The sequence below is a fragment of the Monodon monoceros genome, unplaced genomic scaffold (assembly GCF_005190385.1).
Source record: "Monodon monoceros isolate NGI ecotype Baffin Bay Population unplaced genomic scaffold, NGI_Narwhal_1 Super_Scaffold_6, whole genome shotgun sequence".
Taxonomy (NCBI): Eukaryota; Metazoa; Chordata; class Mammalia; order Artiodactyla; family Monodontidae; genus Monodon; species Monodon monoceros.
Window position 1 is genome coordinate 3,536,897 of NW_021703783.1, and position 21,268 is coordinate 3,558,164.

General features: G+C 49.1%; 1 protein-coding gene across 3 annotated transcripts in view; it reads left to right on the forward strand.

Moving 5' to 3' along the window:
- Positions 1–21,268, forward strand: part of PRMT8 (protein arginine methyltransferase 8) — a 79,723-nt gene that overhangs the window by 19,114 nt on the left and 39,341 nt on the right. Inside the window, exons 1-2 of one of the 3 annotated variants that reach the window (XM_029205362.1) lie at positions 5,383–5,430; positions 13,055–13,240. In XM_029205362.1, the coding sequence (XP_029061195.1) occupies positions 5,383–5,430; positions 13,055–13,240 (234 nt within the window). Of the gene's footprint in view, positions 1–5,382; positions 5,431–11,398; positions 11,419–13,054; positions 13,241–21,268 lie in introns of those variants that run through there. The other 2 variants (XM_029205363.1, XM_029205361.1) reach the window with 2 other exon arrangements.

Below are 21,268 nucleotides of genomic sequence, written 5' to 3' on the forward strand. Positions count from 1 at the left end.
TCCGTTTTTGCTTCATATATTTTGCATCTCTTTTATTAGATGAATAAACATTTGAAATTGCTGTGTCTACTTGATGAAGTGACCACTTTATCATTATGAAGAGATCCTCATTTTCTTGATATTATTTGCTGTGAAATCTACTTTCTCTGATACTCTTATAGCTACTCCAGCTTTCCCTTTATTCAAGTTAACATGGTATATTGTTTTTCATCCTTTTTTAAAAACTGTTTTTGCGTTAAAAGTAAGTTTCAAACAGGGAGGCATGTGGTTGTTTAGAAAATCTAATATGATAGCCTCTGTTTTTTAATTGAGGTGTTCAGACCATTTATAGTTAATGTAATTATAAATATTATATTGATCCTGTAGGGTTTAAACCTACCATCTTGCTATTTGTTTCTATGTTACTTATCTGTTCTTTGTTACACTTGCGCTCTTTTTACGCCTTTTTTGGGGGACGATACCTGAGTATTTCTTAAGATTCCATTTAATCTTCTTTGCTGGCTTATTATGTATAACTTTTTGTGCTTTTATAAAGTGGATGCCTAGAGCTTGTAGTAAGTATAATGAACTTATAGTCTCTCTTCAAGTAATATTACAGCACCTCACATGTACTATAAGAATCATACAGCAGTGTACTTCCATTCCTTCCCTCCTGGCCTTTGTGCTATTGCCATCATACATTTTATTCCTACCTATGTTATAAATCCTAGAAGACATTGTTATTATTTTTTAATTGAAACAGTCAATAATCATTTAAAGAGATTTAAATAATAAGGAAAAGGTCTTTTATGGTTATCCATAAAAGTTACTTTTCCAGAGCACTTCATTCTTGGTGTGGATCCAGATTTCCATCTGTTATCATTTTCCTTCTGCCCAAAGGATGCCCTTTAACATTTCTTATAATGTGGACCTGTGGATAATGAAATCTTTCACCTCTGTATGTCTATAAAAATCTGTACTTTGGCTTTATTTTTGAAAGATATTTTCACTGGGTATAAAATTCCAAGTTGAGAGATTTTTTTTTTTCCTTTCTGTATTTTAAAGGTGGTGCCGTCCTGTCTTCCTGTGTTGTTTCTTATAAGAAGTTGGCTCTCATTCCTATATCAGTTCCTTTGTATGTAACGTATCTCTATCCCCCGTCCCTGGATGCTTTTAAGATTTTCTGTTTATCAGTGGTTTAAGCTTTAATTGTGATATAGTTTGGTGTGTTTTTCTCCCTCTAATTTCTTTTCCTCAGGGTTTGCTGAGCTTTTTGGATCTATAAGTTTATGATTTTTGTCAATTTGGAAAATTTCAGCCACCATTTCAATATTTCATTGAGTATTTTTCTGTTTCCCCTTCCTTTGGGTACCACAGCCACACGTGTACTGACTCACTGGAAGTTCTTTCGCACCTCACTGATGCTCTGTTTAGCTTTTTGTTTTCAATCTTTTTCTCTCTGTGTTTTATTTTGGGTAGTTTTTATTGCCTGTGTCAATCTTTTCTTCTGTGACATGTAATCTGCTATTAATCTAATCTGGTGTATTTTTTAAAATCACATATAGTTTTTATCTCTAGAAGTTCATTTTCTACCTTCTGCGTCGCCACATAACACACTTAATCTTTCCTCTAGTTTCTTGGACATGTGAAATACAGTTACAGTAATAATTTTAAAGACCTTGTCTACTGATTTCATCATCTTTGTCCTTTCTAGGTTGGTCTGGAGAGATGGATTTTTCTCCTCATTATAGGTAGCATTTTCCCACTTCTTTGGCAAGCCTGATAATTTTTGACTGAACGCTGGACATTGTGCAATCCACACCTTGTTGGGAGCTGGATACTTTTTGGATATTTTGTATTTCTAAGCTTAGTTCTGGGATGCAGTTAAATCACTTGGAGAGTTTAACCCTTTCAGGTCTTGCTTTTAAGCTTTGTTAGGTGGAATCAGAGCAGTCTTTAATCCAGGGCTAATTTTCCACCACTGAGGGGGGATAATAGTCTTCTGAGTATTCATGAATTATGAGGTTTTTCCACTCTGGCTTGGGGAGACAAGAGCCCTTTACTGGCCCCGTGTGAGTACCGTAAAGTCGTCCCTTTATCTTCTTTGTCGTTCTTTTCCTGGTCTCAGGTAGTTTCTTCACATGCATAGTTTGGTCAGTCTCAGCTGAAGACTTGAGGGGCACTCACTCCAGATCTCCAAAGCCCCCCCTCTGTAGAGTCTTCTACCCTCCAGCACTCTGCCTTTCAAACTCTAGCTGTCTTGCTTTCCTGATTCCCACCTCTGTCTCTTCCACCAAGGCAGATGCCTCTCTCTGCCTGGGTTTCCACTCCCTACAACCCAGCTCAGATATACCAGGCAGTAAGCTGAGGTGTCATGGGGTTTGCCTTGTTTGTTTGTCAGCTTTCAAAGGTACAGTTCTTCATTGCCCGATGTTCAGCGTCTTGAAAACTGTTATTTCACATGTTTTGTTCAGCTTTTAAACTGACCGTCAGAATTGCCTGGGAGTGCTTTGAAAAATCCAGATTCCTGGGATCTGTCGTTGGCTAATTTGAGGCCACCTTTGGAGTAGATCTGGTGGCTGACGTTGTTCCCTTTCTAGCTGGAACATCAGTATTTTCAGTAAATACGTTGGAATCTCTGATTAAAGGAGTTACTCACTTCTGCTAAGAATCTGGATGGAAAGATATTTATTTCAAGCAAATGGGTTTCCTAGAACTGGAGTCCTGGGAAACCAGATGGGAATCTGGATTAAGCTGATGTGGCTTTGGTCTTGGCCTACAACTTGTGACTTTCTTTCTGATTTATGACTTTGTAGCTCATTTATCTCCAGCCATTGGCTTATTGGACGGATGACGGGGCCAGAGACTCTGTGAAGGGCCAGTTCTCGGGTCCTGAACAGCCCCACCGTGGGGACTAAATCAGCCAGTCAGTTTCTCTGAAACTCAGCCCCATTCCCTGCAATTCTGGTCTTGCAACACTTCGCTGTGAAGAGACTGTTGGAAAAGCGTCTACAGATACGCTCGAATCTGTACTTGAAGCCACTTGTAGTCTACATGGATGGAAATATGGGGGTTAGTAAATGCATTCTGTATTTGCAAGATATTTCCTTTTCCTAGAAATCCTGGGAGATGATAAGACAGTTCTCGGTAAAGACACTTGGGGCACCACTGACTCCTCCAAAGAGTGTTGAGTATTATTCAGATTCTCATGATTATTCTTCTCAGTTTTGTCTTCCTTGCTGCCACCTCCCTCCCCGCCCTCTCAAGGGGAAAGAAAGGTCTCTGGTTGCATGGTGGGAAGGAACCTTGCATAATATATTTATGAAGGGCAGCATTGACCCGGTGGAAGTGGAAGGATACTTTAATCATCACACCCTTATTGACCCCCAGCTCTGTACTGAGCATTAAGGGGGAAACAGTGACGCATAAGATCCGGGTACCGGTCTGAAGGAATTTACTTCTTGGCTGTAGAAGCAACACCTACAATTGTGAGAAAATTTGCATGAGACTGTTTGCCGGTAAAAAAGGGCAGAATGTAACCAGTAGCTTTGGACCAGCAGATGCCACAGGAATACAGACTAGGAGCAGGAGGGACCAGGTGTCAGCGTCTGGAGAAAATGACTGAGTTTCCATGATGGGCATGTTCTTGAAGATAGCAACTGCATAGTTCTCAGAAACCTCTGGGGAAGAGGGGTAGCTCAGAGCCCAGGGAGTAGACGGTGTGGAGGGCGAGGACAAGGCTCAGGCAGCCAGAGGAACGGAGCGCTAAGGGCAGCCAAGGCCACTGTGTCCAGGGCCAGAGAAGGGCTCAGGCAGCATCCCCAAGTAACACCGGGGCGGAGAGTCAGTTGGCCAGAGATGCAAGTCTTGTTCTCCTCTATCACACTTTAGAATTGCCTCTGAATATTTACACACACAGCATCTTTACTCATCACAGAAGCCCGTGGAAGAGGCAGGACACATAATTATTGCCATTTGACAGAGGAAGAAACTGAAGGTCGGAAAGGTTAAATGGATTTTGCATCATAACCTGAATAGGGGGAGAACCAAGGCCAGAACCCACAGGTGCCCCGAATGTGTGACCTCCGTCTGACACCCTCCGCCTCCACGGTGACCCCGGCCGAGCATAGAGTCACCTGCCCAGCTCAGGTCCCACAGGGATGATGTGACCCATATCTGGGACGAAGGCTTCGTCCAACTCCAGGCAGGATGAGGGTGGGGGAAGAGATTGGCTGTATCTTTCTGCACATCTGTCCATAAAGGAAGCAGAGAGGGTGCTTGGTGACGTCCTTCAAGTCAAAGGAGAGAGAGGCCCCTGTTGGCTTGGGGGGGGGGGATGCATGGCAAGTCTGCTTTGTAAGCCCATTAAGGAGGAAGAGCCAGGAGCCAGGCACCCAATTAACCTGACATCTCTTGCAGCCAAATTATCTGAGGATATAAGAAGAGAATTCAGTATGTGGAGGCTTGGGGGGAAAGTGACTAATAGCTGGAAAACAGCCCCAGTTTATTTAAAGAACAGGTCAGGCGCAACAACTCCAGTAGATTCCTTCCCAGCAGTTCCAGATCTGGGAGACAGAGCAGGTGACGTGCGGCTGCAACGCCATCCCGATGTGAAGCAGGCATGGCCGTTGTGCCACAAACAGACTGCCAGGGGCTGCCGGGAAGCGCCGGGAAGCACCGGGACACAGTACGCGGCTGCCAAGGGCTGCCCTTGGAGTTGAGCCACGCCGTGACCCTGGCCGTGACAGTGGGATAGGGACCGGCCCAGGTCACCCAGCCTGCAGGTGGCGGAGCCCTCACCCAATCCCGGTCCTTTTGCTGTGAGAGCCAAGGTGCTTTCTGTAACCCGTGGCTGCCTCTCCTTCAGGTGACCTTGGCCCGGCTCTCGCATTGTCTGGGAGCCTCAGGAGCACCGAGGCAGAGCCAGGCTGGCCTCTGAGGGCTGCGCCAGGGGTCGCAGAGGAATGGAGAAGGCAAGAAGCTGTCCCCAACTTTGCCTGGACCAGGGCTTCACAGGGAGCCCCGGGAGGGCTTGTTAAAGTGCAGGCTGGTAGCCCTCACCCTCGCAGGAATGGATTCTGCTGGTCTGGGGTGGGGCCTGATACCCACCCAAGGTGACTGACACAGATCGTAAGAGAGAAACACTGCCCTCAGTCAGAGACCTCAGATGGCTTCCCTCAGAACAGTAATTTCTAGAGATGTTTATAGCTCTCTCAGGGAAAAAGAATGCCACAGCTATTACACTGGTAGCACTAGACACCCTCATTCCCTCTTGGAGATTCACGAGTCATTTTAGCAAATTAAAGCCTTAAAAGGATTGCAATTAAGAAATCTCTTTATGTTTTGTAGTATACACATATATCAAATCATTACACTGTATGCCTTCAACTTACGCAATGATGTATGTCAATTTTATCTCAAGAAAGCTGGAAAAGAAAAGAAATCTCTTTAGCTTTTTTTTTTGGCCCAAACTCACTTGACCACAGAACCCCTTGTTCCAGGAGTGTCTGTTCTGTGGGAAACAGTGTGGAAAAACGCAACTCCAGACGAGCCGTTCTCAGTCTCTGGGATGCAGCGGAATCACGTGTGTGGGCCTGTGTTGGAATAGATTGCTGGGCTCCACCCCAGAGAGTCTGATTTAGTGTTGCCAGCGAGGCCCGGGAACATGCATTTCTTACAAGCCCCCAGGTGATGCTGATGCTAGAGGTGTGGGGACCACCCAGTGAGAGCCACGGCAGGAGGCCCCTCTGTGAGCCCTAGGGAAAGAGGGAGGGTGAGAACTGAGAAAGGTGCGTGGCAGGACCTGGGGGAAGAGGCTTCCAGGGAGCACAGCCTTGGAAGGTGCTTGAGTCTGAAGTAATGAAAAAGCATGTGAGGGCGGGCTCTGCTGAGATGCCAGAGTTAGATTCAGGGGCACAGTATAATGGAGAGGTGCCAGCTGGTGACAGCAGCTGGCGCTCTGTGACATGCATCAGTGTCTGGCCTCGCCACAGGGGGCTCTAGAGAGAGTCTGTGCCTTTAAAAAGCCAACGCTAGAGGGGCGCATGAGGGTGACAGTTGACAAATGAGCAAGCCTGGGAGCGATGCACAGGGAGACAGCTCCAGCTTGTAGGACCAGCGGTGTCTAGACCCTTCTCCCCGTCCCCGAGTCGTGCAGGCTTCCGACCCCTAGGGGGAAGAGCAGTGAGCCAGGTCGTGGCATCTGCTCCAGCACCGTGCTTCCTTCTGGGGAGGCTGACTGCAAGACTGCTTTGCTGAAAGCTCCTCTCTCAGCCCAGGTGATAGGAAACACGGGTGCAGGAGAGTGGGTGGGAGGGTGGAACCAGGCTCATCTCTGGCCAAAGGCAGGCATGAAAGCTTTGTATCTGTGGTGTGGTCATGAGGGACAGGAGAGTCCCAGGTGCCCGACACAGCCATGCCTGCCTTGCTGCTGCCCGACACCCACCCTTAGAACGTTCCGCCTTCAGCTGAGCTCCGGCCCCTACCTAGAGGCAGACAGATGGTGCTAGAAGATCTAGCTCAGGTCACTACCGACTGCATGGACCACGGTCAAGATGGGAGAAAAGGGTGATCCCAGGCTGGGCGGGGAGACGGTGAAGACAGCTGGGAAGGAACATGCAGTGAGACCCGGGCCGGGAGCCCCCCTGCTCCCACGCCCTCCTCTGCTCCCCCTGCGGCCCCGGTACCCCCTGCAGGCCCCTTTCTGTCCCTCTGCGGGACCTCAGCATGGCAGAACGATGCTGAGGACAGACTCAGGTTAGCAAAAGCTGTCTTGACATTTGGAGACGGAGCAGGATTTGGCTCCTTCAGGGGCGCCTTTTGTTCTCAGGAAAATCATCTGTACAGCTTGGGCCGGTGCCAGGGACTGCCATTTATAGCCCAATGGGCTTGGGGTGGCTTCGGCTGCCTGGTGCAGAAAGCGCTGGCTGCTCTCCGCCCCCGGCCGTCTGCCTTCCCCTCAGGTCTCCCCCACTCCTCTCCCCCCTCAAAGCCTCTCCTTCCTCTCCCCATCCCCTCCCCTATTTTCTTAGAGGTCCCAGTTCTAGATTTGCCCACGTGACCCCAGACACCTTCCCTTCCTCACGTGGACCTCAGCTTCTCCTACAGACTGGAGCCCACTGTCTGCTCCCCTTGGAACTCAGTCACCTTGACGAGGTGCCTACCTGTGCCAACCTCCACCGAGGCATTGTCCACATTGCCTTTGGCCTTCATTCTCCCCTCCCAGGGCTGGGCTTCCTGCCTGGCCTTGCTTTGCCACCCACTTCTGAGCACAGAGCCTGGCTCCCAGCAGAAGCTGTCAGGCTTGGTGGGACTGAACTGGTCCAGCCACGGTGTCAGGCTCAAGAGCACAGCTTTGCTGTCAGATAATAAATGGTTCACGTCTTGGCTCTGTTACTTGCTAGCTCTGGGCTTAGCAACTGACTGAATTTTTGAGCTTCAGTTTCTCCGCCTGTAAATTTCAGTACCTCACTTATTATTAGGCTTTTATGAGATAATATTCGTGAAGTGTTTAGCACAGTGCCTGGCACTCAGTGGGCCCTCAGTCACTGTTAGGGATCATCACCATCACCATCACCATCATCTTTACCATCATCACCATCATCACCACCACCATCACCACCATCACCATCATCACCATCATCACCACCATCACCATCACCGTCATCACCACCATCACCACCATCATCACCATCACCATCACCACCATCACCATCACCACCACCATCACCATCACCACCACCACCATCACCATCACCACCACCATCACCATCACCATCACCACCACCACCATCACCATCACCACCATCACCATCATCACCACCACCATCATCTACCCTCATTTTTAGGTGCAAGTGGGGTTAGGTAAAAAAATTCTGTCCCTGAATCTCCAGCCCTGCCCATGGAAATCCCACCCACCCTTTGAGGACCAGCTGGACACCCCTTCGGCAGGGAGCCATCCTCCCGTCTCCAGCTTTGCTGTTTCCATAGCCTTTTATCTTATCTCAGCCTTTAGGAGCCTGGGCCTGTTTGCTGCAGTGGGATGGGGTGGACCAGGGAAATCGCAGGTGAAGTACTGGGGAGAAACACTGTGCTGAAGATGCCCTGGGAAAGGCCAGGCCTGGGGGCAGGACACAGCATCTGAAGAGTCCTGATCAGCAGTTGGTACTAAGAATAGAAGACAAATTCACAAATCCTCTCAGTGGAAGGTGACCCTGAGCGGATTGGGGGGCAGGCAGCAGCGGGAGGTTTTCCACCAGAGCAGCGCCCTGAGCCCTGGGCCCTGGGGAGGAAGGGGGAGAGCAGGACAGGGCAGTCCAAGGCTGGAGACAACCATGTGGATATGTTACCAGAACCAGACAAAGAGTCTCAGGGGACCCTGTGGAAGGGGCCTTGGACTCAGAGCTGAATGGAGCTCAGGGGTGCAGGAGGCCCCTGTGACCTTGACCGTGCAACAGCCTGGTCCAGCTGGGACTTTTTCTCTCTTTAATGTATTTAAATGGAGTCAAGATTGGGGTGAGCTTCACGCACAGAGCCTCCTCCAGCTTTAGAGGTGACTGCACAACTTCCTGAACACAGCGTCCTCTGGACACATGAGGCTAGACAAAGGTTGGCTTTGTTTTAGTGCCGCCGTCTGGTCACTGGAGTACAACGCCTGGGTCACACATCTTTAGAGGAGGGGCAGTCACAGAACTGGAGGCATGAGGACACATCCTCCCAAGTCTCTCCCCCCAGGTCCCCTGGTACCTCCAAGGTCCTCAGAGAAGGATGCTTCCTGCTTCTCTCCCTGCCCCATCCTCACTCCCTCTACCCCCTCTCTGGGGGTCTCTCCCAAGTGAACCCCTCAGCTCCGCTCTGCGGATGGTTTCCAAATCCAGAGAGCCAGCCTCAGTTTCCCATCCGAGGTCTGGGATCACATTTCCAAATTTCTACTTTTGGCTGTTTACAAATGTAGTACTTGTTAGTGGCATACATTTAAAATATATATATAACAAGCACAAGGAAGGAAAGTGTGCACTGTTCACAGCCCCGTGATCAAGCACCGTGACAATTGCGGCCCATCCCAGTGCCTTCCCCTCCTCAGTCACAGGCATGAAAACGTTTTAATTCTAAAAACGCGATCACACTGTGTTCTCATCTCCCACTGGTTCTCCTCAACCCACAGTTTGTCACGATCACGTTTCTCTCGTTAAACACTCTTCTGCGACATTTGAAGCGGCTGTGTCGCCTCCAGTGTGGACGCACCGTAGTTTGTACAATCGGTTCTGTTTCATGGAACCCCCAGGTTGACTCTTTATTTTCTGCCATGACGAATAGTGTCGTCACAAAATTCGTACAGCTACGTGCTCAAGATTTATCCTTACTTCAGGATAAATTCCCAAAAATGGAATGGCTGGGTTAAAGGATTTGTGCTTTTCAGTGCATTTTGTCAAACTAGTTTCCCAGAAGTCTCACTAAAGGTATATGTCAGCACCTACTTTTCTGCAACCATTACAAATGCAGTTTTAGTCTTTTTGGAAGGGGGAGGTTTGAGCTTATTTGGTATTTAAAAGTTATAACTTTCTGTGTTCATTTGAAGTTACCCGATTTCTAGAGAGGTTAATATATTTGCAGCACGTTAATTTGCCATTTGCGTTTAGCCTCATGTGAATTGACTGTAAGATCGTCTGTCCACTGTCAAATTGGACTGGCTTGTCAGGGCTCTCTCCGTATTAAGGTTATTAACCTTTGTCTGCCATGTATGTTAGAGATGTGCTTCTCACTTTGCCGTTGACCTTTCGGCTGTGTTTATGGTATTTACCGGCTGGGACGGCATCACTGCCTGCCGGCCAGACATCTTTCCTTATATGATGCAATGACACGTCCAACTTCTCAGAGCCAAACCGAAGTTCATTATTTCCCCCCGCCCCACGTGGCTCTTCCTGCTGACTCACTCATTCCTGTTAATGTCACCACCACTTTCCTAGCCACCCAGGCTTGAAATGTTGAAGTCATCTCTGATTCCAACTTCTCTCTTCTCCCCTCCGTTCCGCCAGTTGCCAACTCCTGTGGGTCTGTTTCTGCTATTTCTCTTGCAGGCAGCCCTTCTGACACCACAGTGGCTCGTTATCTCTTGACTGGACTTTGGAACCAGAGGCCTCAGAGGTCATACCTTGCCTCCGCAGCCCGAGTGCCCCCCTCTTCCTTCCCCCTTGCCCCTCCTGCAGGCTACCAGCACATCAGTTTTCCCCAACTAGAGCTCAAGCCTAGAACTCCCTGGTTACAAAGTGCCAACAGCTCCCCGTCGTCTCGTATTTAAATACAACCTCGGGGCTTCCCTGGTGGCGCAGTGGTTGAGAGTCCGCCTGCCGATGCAGGGGACGCGGGTTCGCGCCCCGGTCCGGGAAGATCCCACATGCCGCGGAGCGGCTGGGCCCGTGAGCCATGGCCGCTGAGCCTGCGTGACCGGAGCCTGTGCTCCGCATCGGGAGAGGCCACAGCAGTGAGAGGCCCGCGTACCGCAAAAAAATAAATAAATAAATAAAATAGATAAGTAAAATAAATAAATAAATAAATACAACCTCTTAGCCCGGCTGTAATCTCTGACAGCCCCATCTCCCACTATCTGGGCCGAGTTCCCCAGACACACTCACTGCTGTTCCACACTTTTCCTGGTTGCGGAAGCCACACCCTCCAAGAGCTCCCTCCCACTGTCGCCCCCCCCACCAAAATCTGTGGAGAAAGCTCCCAGCAATCCCGGGCCTCTCTGACTCTTTCACTGAAGTGACTTCTCTCTCCTTTGAACCCCCAGAGCAATCTGCTTGACCTTCTCTTGTAAAACAAGTCTTTCTCCATCATCCAGTGGAGCCTCAGGGGTCTTCCGCTTCCACCAGACAGCGTCCTTTGAGGGCACGGTTCCCGCACGTCTGTTTCTTCCACGGGACCATACAGCACTCACAGCCGCCAACGTTCAGTGGGTATTTGTGGAATAACGAGCACCAGCCCAGGTGGTGATGCCTGGGGATCATCACTGCTGTTCCCCACCCCAGGCCCAGCCTCCTGGGACAGGGCCCCCTGTTAGCCGATGGGCAGAGCGCAAGTCCGCCTCTGCAGGAGGCCAAACTGGGCTGACAGCCTCCGGCCCCAGGGCCTGGTTCACAGTCACCTCTTTGTCCCCGTGACCGGTGGTTATTGAGGTAAACGGACCCTGAATCCATCCATCCTTTGCCTCGTGATGCAACGCGTGATGCGTGATGCATGGTGTGTGGTGGGCACTTCGTAAGTTGGCACCGTCGAAAGAATCTCAGGGGACCCCATGAAAGGGACCTTGAGCTCAGGGTTGAGTGGAGCTCAGGGGTGCAGGAGGCCCCTGTGACCTTGACCATGCAAGAGCCTGGTCCAGCTGGGACTTTCTCTCTCCTTAATAAATTTAAATGGAGTCATGATTGGGGTGAGCTCCATGCACAGAGCCTCCTCCAGCTTTAGAGGTGACTGCAGCCAGCACGGGAGTGTGCAATTGACAGTCTATTTTTAGCCTCCTGGAGACCGTGACCAACATCCCAAGTGGAGGGTGGGCACACCTGCTGCATTCTAATGAGGCAGCCCGTTGCCTCTGCTGCCAGACAGCCCGGGATCATGCCGACCTGAAACCTGATGTTGCTAAACTGGGAAGTCTGCCTATTTCCCAGAGGCTGTAGCCTAGATACACCAGGAAAACAGGACCATCACCCCACCCTCCCCAGCTTGCTCCCCTCCAGCCTGGGACTCTGGGCACGATGGAGGGGATGGACTCGGATTTCTTGATCTTGCTCTAGGACCTCCCTGTTTCCCTTGCTAGAAAGGAGATAGTAAGTCTGCATTGACCCAGCTTACAGATGAGAAAACTGAGGCATAGAATAGGGAGATGTTAATGTACTCTGAGTACTGCTGCTACTACTAATGAGAATAACAATAATAGAGCACTTACTATATGCCAGAAACTGTTCTAAACTCTTTACAAATATTAACTCATCACTGAAAATAGATTTTTCAGAATTCTGCCCCTTTTGAGGCCTTTGCTGTGCCGTGCACATCTGGATTTCCTACACTTCAGGGAAAGGTGTTTCTTCTCCCGGCAGAACGATGCTTCTGCAGTGAACTCTGAGCCTCTGGGCGTCCATCTCCTCCTCTGTCCTCCCGTTAGCCTGTGGAAGAGGAAGCGCTGGTCAGTGCCGGGCAGCAGCTGTGGTGTGTGGAGCTGAGCTGGCTGTCAGGGTTGGGGAACCCAGGAAAGGGCAGTGCGCTGGCAGGAGGCTGGCTCTCAGTGTGGGCGCTTGCATTTCAGAGGAAACTTCGGCTGATGTTCAGAGTAAAACTGTGAATCAGAAACTGGGGGTGGTGGAGCGGCAAGACAACAGGTGTGAGAAACCAGAACCTAAGAGACCTGCATTTTGGGGGCCAGGTGCTGCTTGCAGGGTGGAGAGAAGTCCAGGGGCTTGATCTGCCTAAGGACGCAGGTGGGACTCATTTTAAGAACTCAGACTCACGATGCGCTGGGCCCTTTTCTAAGCACTTTCCAGACACCAACTTGTCTAATCCTCAGGATGACTCTGGGACGTGTGGACCATTTTATTCCCGTTTTAGAGTTGGGGAAACTGAGGCACCAAGAGGTGAATAACTCTGTCCAAGGTTGTGTAGCTGCGAGTGGCGGGGCTGGGATTCACGTTTCGGGGGGCTGGCTCTGGAATCCATACTCCAGCCACTCTGCTCTGGGATGCTGTGTGATGCCATTACATCCTTCCCTTTATTCGCCTCTAAGGGATGGTATTATTGTCCCCATTTAACAGATAGGCCAACTGAGGCCCAGATCTGCTCAGGTCACCCACTAGTAGGAGATGGAACTGGGTTAAATTCAGGTTGGTTGGGCTCCTGGGTAGCACACCACCATCCCACACAGCACAGCCAACAGCTTGGGGACACCATCGCCCCTTCACTGGGGCTGCTGTGGCTGATTGGAGCCAGCTTGGGGCGCGGTGGGAGGGGGAAGGAGGGAGGGTGGAGTCTCAGAGGGCAGGACCTCATGGGTGCTGTTCACACCTGCGCCTTCTCTTCCCCGCAGGTGAGCAGCCCACCCTCGCAGCCCCCGCAGCCCGTCGTCCCAGCCAAGCCTGTGCAGTGTGTCCACCATGTGTCCACTCAGCCCAGCTGCCCGGGACGGGGCAAGATGTCCAAGCTGCTGAACCCGGAGGAGATGACCTCGAGGGACTATTACTTTGACTCCTACGCCCACTTTGGGATCCACGAGGTAAAGCATCCTGTGTTGGTGGCCGAGCGGGGCAACCCCGGTTCCGCTGTGGCCGCCCCGTCTCCTTGGACAGCATCATGTGTGCAGCTCTCTGTTGTCATTAAGGGAGTTCTCCCCGTCGCTCGAGGGCCCTGGCCCTGTCTCCATCCCGGGGAACCCACAGGCGGGGGGTCAGGGCCAGGCCTGGAGCAGGTGAGCAAGTGAAAGCACGTGTTTGGGTGTTCCTCAGCTGAGAGCCAGGGGTGCTTCCGTGGTCCTTGTTTTACGGTCTAGCACCCTCGCCTCTTCCTGACCCTGAGCCTGGCAGGTCCGGGAGGACCGAACGTCCTTGGTCCTTTGCTACAGGAGCTCGGGTGCTTTGCAGCTAGCGTCCCAAGGCCACAATGACCTTCTGGCATCATGATGTCCAGTCCTCAGTCAGGCACGAGCCCTCAGGTTCATCCTGGACCAATGAGCACTTCCAGGGAAGAGTCAGCAGGCTTCCTTGGAAACCTGGCTCTGTCTGACACCCTGATTGATTCTCAGGAAATTCTTATGTCTAAATGCTGTCTTCTTCCATAGCAGGGAAGATTGATGTTAGCTGTAGAACACAACAGAGCTACCCAACTAGAGACTTCCTGGCTGCAGCGGGGGCCACAACAGTATTTTTACCTCCCTCCCCACCATCTCCAGCACTTCCTCACCCCAAATAAACAGCTGACATGAGCCGAGTGCTTGCTCAGGGCTGGCCACTCTTCTGAGTACATTATATGTGTCGTTTCATTGATTTCCCAAGAGCTCTATGAAGAAGGTACTTCTGTTATCCCCTCAGTGTGAAGACATATCGAGAAAGGAACAAAGGCTCGCTCGCTATGCAAATGCTTTTTGAAAACAAGTCCCAAAGCTCCCCTTTCAATTAGATGCTTCTGTAAACCCTTCCTGTATCCTAACGGTGATGCGGCATTGCCAGAAGTGTGTTTACTAAGTAATAGGCAACAAGTTTTTGAGTGCCTGCTCCACACTGGGTATTGCTCCCAGCATTTTACGTTACTGGCTCATTTATTCCTGAGGTCAACCCTGTGAGGTTGGTATTATTATTTGTCCCCATTTCACAGATGAGGATATAAGACCTTACGAATCTTATCAACCTTCATTCATCTTTGCTGGTTCCTTTTCGTGCAAGGTCACGAGCTGATACACGCAGAGCTAGAAATGAAACCTTCACGTTTGGGGGACCCGGGGCTTCATTTCCTAATTTCCAGGCCGTACAGCCTTTCTTTCTTTATGGAAACTTTGGCTTTGTTCCTGCTGGTCCTTTTGCAATTTCCCATGGAGGTAGAGGGTGGAGGGGTTTGGCCCCTGAGGACTGCTCTCCCCGTCAGAGCATTAATTAGGCCTGGGGCCTGCAGGGGGAGGGGCCTGGCCCAGGGGGGCCTGGGCGGTTGAGGTTGCAGCTTTCGGTGGATTCCACTGGGGTGGGGTTGCGATGGTGCACGGAGCCCAGTCCTAGGCCTGAGAGGTGAGAAGGTCTGGGAGGCAGGAAGGGTGCTTTCCAGAGCTTCCCTCCTCAAGACCCTGCCTCTAATTAAAGGACAGTCCTGTGTCCTTGGGCACCTGTCTCAGAGCAGATTTCTGGGAAGAGACAGCAGTTCCAGGGATCCTAAAATGCCCCCCTTGGGCCTGCCTGGACCCCCATTAGGGACCAGCCGAAGGCAGTGTGCCCCTCCCATTTGCCCTCCCGTCCTCAGGCCCCAGCCCCGCAGAGCCCCCTCCCATTGATTCCTCCCACCCCTCCCTGCAACACACGTAGGCACCTAGGATGTGCCCTCCGGTGCTGTTATATCTCTATGATTCCTTCAGGACAGGGTTCCCCGGCACTCCGCACATTGTCTGATTTGTCTGGGTTTGATGAAACAGCAGCTCATCTCATCACTCAGGTACTGCCTGGTCCCCACGAAGGCCAGGCATCCGGAGGGTCTGATCTCCAGTGGGAGAAGATACCCAGGGTCACCAGATACATATAGTATGTACCAGGCTCCCTCCATTTCATGTACTGCTAGAAAAATCAGACCTGTTCCTGCACGTACACAAACACAGTGCAGACTGAGCTAATGAACTTGGAGTAAAGGATCTGCAGGTCACCATCTCATTTCTCTCCTTAGTAACCTGTCCGAGAATAGTTTTAGCAGCCCTTCGCACTGGGAAGTACTTGTGATCACCCAGCTTAAATCCTCCTTGCTGCTGCTGGGGACCAGGCCTAGATCCTGGCTCCTGGGGAAATGCATAGGCCTTTAACGCTGGGGCAGCTAGCTGGCCTCCCTTCATCCCCGAGCTTCCCCTCCGGCCTGTTTGGGCTCCAGGATCACCTGCTGTAAAAGGAGGTGAGGGCAAGTAGATGGCCTCCTACCGTCGTTCTCTGCAGACAGGGCCTGTTCATTTCTCGTTGTCAAACACAAGGGATCTCCTTTCCATGCCAGACGGCTCGTGGCGATGCCTTTGCTTCCGCAGTCTGGACAAGACCCACGTCTCGCCATCCCATCCGGAGCCGAGCTGGCCCTTTGGCAGCCTCTTCCCGTCATTAACAAGATGCTCACACGGGCGGGCAGCGGCACTGCCAGCTCGCAGATTAACAGTGATCAGTGAGTGTTTGGGAAACATGGTGCAGGCTGGATAGGGGTGGTTTAGTCTATAAATACAAACAAGAAGTGCCGAGTGGCAGGGGGACAGTGCAGGGAGCTGGAGCGCACAGCAGGAGGTGCTTCTGGACACTTTTCTTCTTGCATCCCATGGCCTCTCCTGAGATGACTCCATGCTCAGCATCCGGAGGTCAGGGGCCTGTGCATTCCAGACCAGGGCCTCTGTGAAAAGAAAGGAGTCCTGAACAGGAGCAGATGTGACAGATGTGTCCTTGTGCACAGAGGGGAGCGGCCCAGCCCCATGACCTCTGAGATCCTAGCTCTGAATTCTCAGCATCTTGAATGGTCAGCCTTGGGCATGAGGCCTCAGCTGCCAGAAGAATCCACCCCAGTGGGGCCCTGTTCCCAGCCCCCCAGCCCTGGGCGCTGAGCCCACTCCTGGCCAGCTATCTTCTTTTCACAATCTTACTGCAGGTTTTTTGGAAATAGATTCTTCAGGGCCTCATTTCCCAGCAATTAGTCAATGTGCTGCCATGTGTTCAGTGGGCAGCAGATAAAGTCACCCACAGCTGGGGGTGGGAATTGTTTTCACTGAAGAGTGGCATGCTCCTGGCTGAATGTCTGGAGACATCTTTGGGCTGTTCTCCTTCAGGGGTGATTAAAGCAGGGGTACAGGAAGGGTGGGGAGAGACTGTTTCTTTGAACAGGGTGAGTAGGGGAAGCCTTGCTAAGCCACAACTTCTCCCCCGCCCCCAGAACTTGTGCCTTCGGAATGAACTCCTGTGGTCTAGAGCCTTAAAGAAGGGAAAGGGGGGCCGAAGAAGTGATGAAAGATAATGAATTAAAGGGGGCCCCTTGGGGGGATCCCTTTTAGCAGCAACAGGACCTGCAGAGATACTGGGCCAACCATCAGGAAAGGCAGTGAGAACTTTGAACTACGAGTATGATTGAGAGATTTCTGAACCTTTGTCATTATTCTGCCTCCGTTCCTTACTCACCCTCAACAATTTCTTCACAGAGATGAAAAGGTCACAGTTTTCACAAAGAGCAAGAGCTAGCACTTTTGTAACACTAACTCTACCTATTTAGACATCACAACAGCCCTATGAAATAGCTTCTCTTTTTACCCCATTCTCCAGATGAAGAGATTGAGACACGGAATGCTAAATGATGTTCTGGGCTGGCCGGAGAGCTCAAAAACTTCGGAGCTATGATTCGTGTGCAGGAGTTGGGCTCTGTCGTTACAGAGCACCAATTTCACACCGTGCCCCGTGCCTGGTTCTAGGGATACCGTCTTGCAGTCTTGTGGTCTCACAGTTCTGAGGCCTTGTCCTTTTGATGTTCAGCAGTCTTGCAGTGTTTGGTTCCAGAGAGCTTCTGGAGGGAGAGGCTTGAGCTCACTTTCGAAGTAGTTAAGAGTCAGACATGAACTCAATTTAACCAAACCCTCACCTTATTCAGTTTCTAATATGACCAAAGATATAAGCCTTGGGGCAACACAGGAGGCAGTGCTGGGCTGAAAAGCAAACACAAATGTTTTTAGCCCCTGTGGGGCCCCAGGCCCTGATACAGGAATTAAAGTCCCGCATCCCAACCTACTCAACTCCTAAACCTGCTCAGCCCCTGATTGGATTGAACTGACCAGCCCATCATTCTAGCTGCCTAACAAAAGAAAGGCTATTCCCTCCTGGAAAAAGAACAACAACAAACTAACTTCACCACTATTGATCCTTGGACACCATCTATGGCATAAAATAAAAATGATAAGACCTGTGAAGAAACAAGAGAATTTGGTTCATAGTCAAGGGAAAAATCAGTCAATAGAAACAGATCTATAGACAGCCCAGGTGTTGGAATGATTAAATAAAGATTTGTAAATAACTATAATAAATACGATTTAAGAAAATTTCTAGGAGGAGATGGATATAATAGGTGAAATTGAAGTCCTACAACTGAAAAATGCAATAGCTAAACCAAATATTCGCTGGATGGGATTAATAACAGATAGGATACATAGAAGAAAATATCTATGACCACGAGGACAGGGAAAGAGAAATCATTGAAACTGAAGAATAGAGAGAAAAAAATTGACAAGTGAACAGAGCCTCAGTGACTTTTGGGACAGAATTAAGTGGTAAAACATGTGAGTAATTGGAATTCCAGAGGAGAAGAGAAAGAATGGGACAGAAAAAATGTTTGAAGAAATATAGAGGATAAATGTCTAAAACTGACAAAACAAACAAACATAGAGGTACTTTAATGAACTGGCCAGCACCGTAGGTCTTGGTGAGCCTGACTACCCTGAATACTGCTTTGGCTCTCCTCTCCTTTACAGTAACTCTGCCCACCTCATCTTTGGCGATTACACACTACAATTTGGTCCCCGATACCCCAGGATCCTAGTTGGATATTGTTCCCATGGCAACTAGGAATCTCAGTTCCCAGTGTAATCTCTGATCTACAGAGAAGGGCACACAGAGCTCTTCAAGGCTACTGGACTTCCCTCATAAACTTCTTCCTCACAGCTGCGGTGAGAGGTCTGTTCTCTGGCGTTGGTGAGCGAGTCTCATGTGGCAGATGCATTTTAACATTCCAGTCTCCTGAAGCCTTTGGATACCTTTCCCTTCAGCAGATCAAGGACGTTCTGGCATTTCCTTTTCATTTAGTGTAGACTAACTTTTGGTCCATGTTTCAGTCAATCAACCATGCCAACTGTTAGAGGCATTCCAAGACCCTGGAGGTAAAACAGTGAATCTACAATCTTTGCTTAGTGGACCTATGTCAATAGACTTGGCTCAATCCAACTTTATGTTCCCTCCATCTTGATCCCTCACCGTTACTATACATCCCCACATCTATTCCCTATATTTTAATCTATCTGTTAGAAGTATCATGCAGTTCTTTTGGTGTGTATCACACCTCCTCATGGGTCACCCTTTGTGCCTTGTTCTTTGGGGTCTGCGTGGAGTCAAATCCAGTTATAGGGTTGTTGGGGATGGGTCCTGAGGAGTATTAACATTACCTGGCAAGCAACTACCTCAAAGGACACCAGTATGACTCTTCAGGAAAAGGAAAACGAACTTTCTTGGGCAGGGGTAGAAGGTGTTTCTACTGGCAGAGAATACGGTAATTTAGGGACTTGAGGTCCCAGCTTCATCAGAATCTGCCTGTATGCCCCTATTCCAATTTTCAGGACCCTATTCTTTCCCAACAGATGACTCAACTTTAACAAAAGAGGCCTTGCAAGGATGGGAATTCAATTTGTGTTGTAATTCAGGCAGGATTAGACTTTGGCTTTGGTTTTCAGAAATCTTGACCCTGCAAGAAAATAAGGTTTTTGTTCCTTTCTTTTATTTTCTTCCTTTCCTTTTCTTTTTTTTCCCAGAAGTCATAGAAGTTTTCAGGTGCTATATGAAGACCTTGAGCTGGGAATTTAAATCCCTGAGCTCATCATTCTCTTTTTCTAAGTTTTCTAGCACAATTAGCAATAACCAACCAACAAATCCACCCCATTACATTCCTTACTTTGACTAAAATGTTCTAAGGTGGCAAATACTTGGTCATCCAGAGTCTTGCCTTCTGTAGGAACTTTGTCACCAGTGTCTAAGGCTAAAACTTGAGTAACTTTTTTGCCATTTCACCAGTGCCCTCTTCACCAATGGCAATAGACTTCTTAGTGCCTTTAAATCTAATCAGATCAGAAAACCAATTCCAGAAAACTCAGAACCAATTCAGAGAACCCATTCTTAGATTTTGCTCCATAGGAGCTATTCTTGGTATGAAATTTTGTATCGGTCAGGGCTCAACCATGGAAGCATATGTATAAGTTCAGTTCAGGATTGCAGGGGATTGGCTCATGCAGTTGTGTAAGGTTGTTGTCTCCATGTCTGATGCTGAAGCTTGAAGTAGGTAGGTTACAGGGTAGGTAACCAGGAAAGGACTATGAATGCAAACTAAGGGGAGATCAGGAGTAGCTACAACTCATAAGCACGAGCTTGAACGCTATGAGGACGGGCTGAAACACACATCCATTCTATTGCCTTTGACCTTGGTGGGGAGCATATCCTATAGAGGCTGGAGTGTTTCACCTTGGAGCTAAACACACACACACCTGGCTCAGGAGTCAGAGAGGCTGAAGGCAAAGGTAGAGCAATTGTAAGCCCAGCTGCTGCTTCATGCCAACAAGGTGGATCAACCCATCAGCAGTGACAAACGTGAACTCCAAAATGCTTCCTGCTTCCTTTGTATCTTCTGAATCTTGTGGGAATCTCCCTCATGAACCACCTTGACTGGAGACATCGTAGAAAGACACTTCTGGGAAATATAGCTCCACCTGGTAAGGTGACTGATTACAAAGCCATCACACATGTGTGCACAGAGCTTCAAAAACATGAAGCAACATCTCCAGAGCTAGAGGGAGAAAAATACATCCCACTGTTGAAGATTTTTGAACACTTCTTTCTTGGTGGTTGATAGAACAGATACACACACAAAAAACAGTAAGGTTGTAGAAAATCTGAACAACACCATCAAACAACCCAGCATAGTAGGCATTTATACAACACTGCATCCCCAGAGTACAGAATATACATTCTTTTTAAGTGCACATGGAAACATTCACTAAGATAGATCATATGCTGGCCCATAAACACATCTCAGTTAAGTTTCAAAAGACTGAAATCATGTAGAGTATGCTTTTTTGGTCATAATGAAATTAATTTAGAAACCAGTAAACAGTAAATTATCTAGAAAATCTCCAAATATTTGGGAATTAGGCAACAACTGAGAACAGGGTCAGAAATCACAAGAGAAATTAGAAAATATTCTCAACTGAATGATAGTGAAAGCACAGTGCTATGGATCTGATGTTTGTGTGTCCCTCCCCCCGCCCCCACACCAAGCTCATGTGTTGAAATCCTAACTCCCCATGTGATGGTGTTAGAAGGTGAGGCTTTGGGGAGGTAATTAGGTCATGAGGGTTGGAGCCTTTGTGAATGGCATTAATGCCCTTATAAGAGGCCTTGCTTCCTCGCTCTGCTCCCCATCATGTGAGGATACAGGGAGAAGGCAAACCAGGAAGTAAGTCCTCACCAGACACTGGATCTGCTGGCACCTTGATCTAGGACTTCCCATTCTCCAGAACTGTGAGACATACATGTTTAAGTCACCCACTCTATCGTAATTTGTTATAGCAACTGAAGTGACTAAGACATACAACATATGAGAATTTGTGGAATGCAGTTAAAGCAATCTTTAGAGGGAAATTTATAGCTTTTTTAAAAAATTTATTTAATTGTTTATTTATTTATTTTTGGCTGCATTGGGTCTTCGTTTCTACGTGCGGGCTTTCTCTAGTTGCGGCGAGCGGGGACTACTCTTCATTGCGGTGCGCGGGCTTCTCATCGCAGTGGCT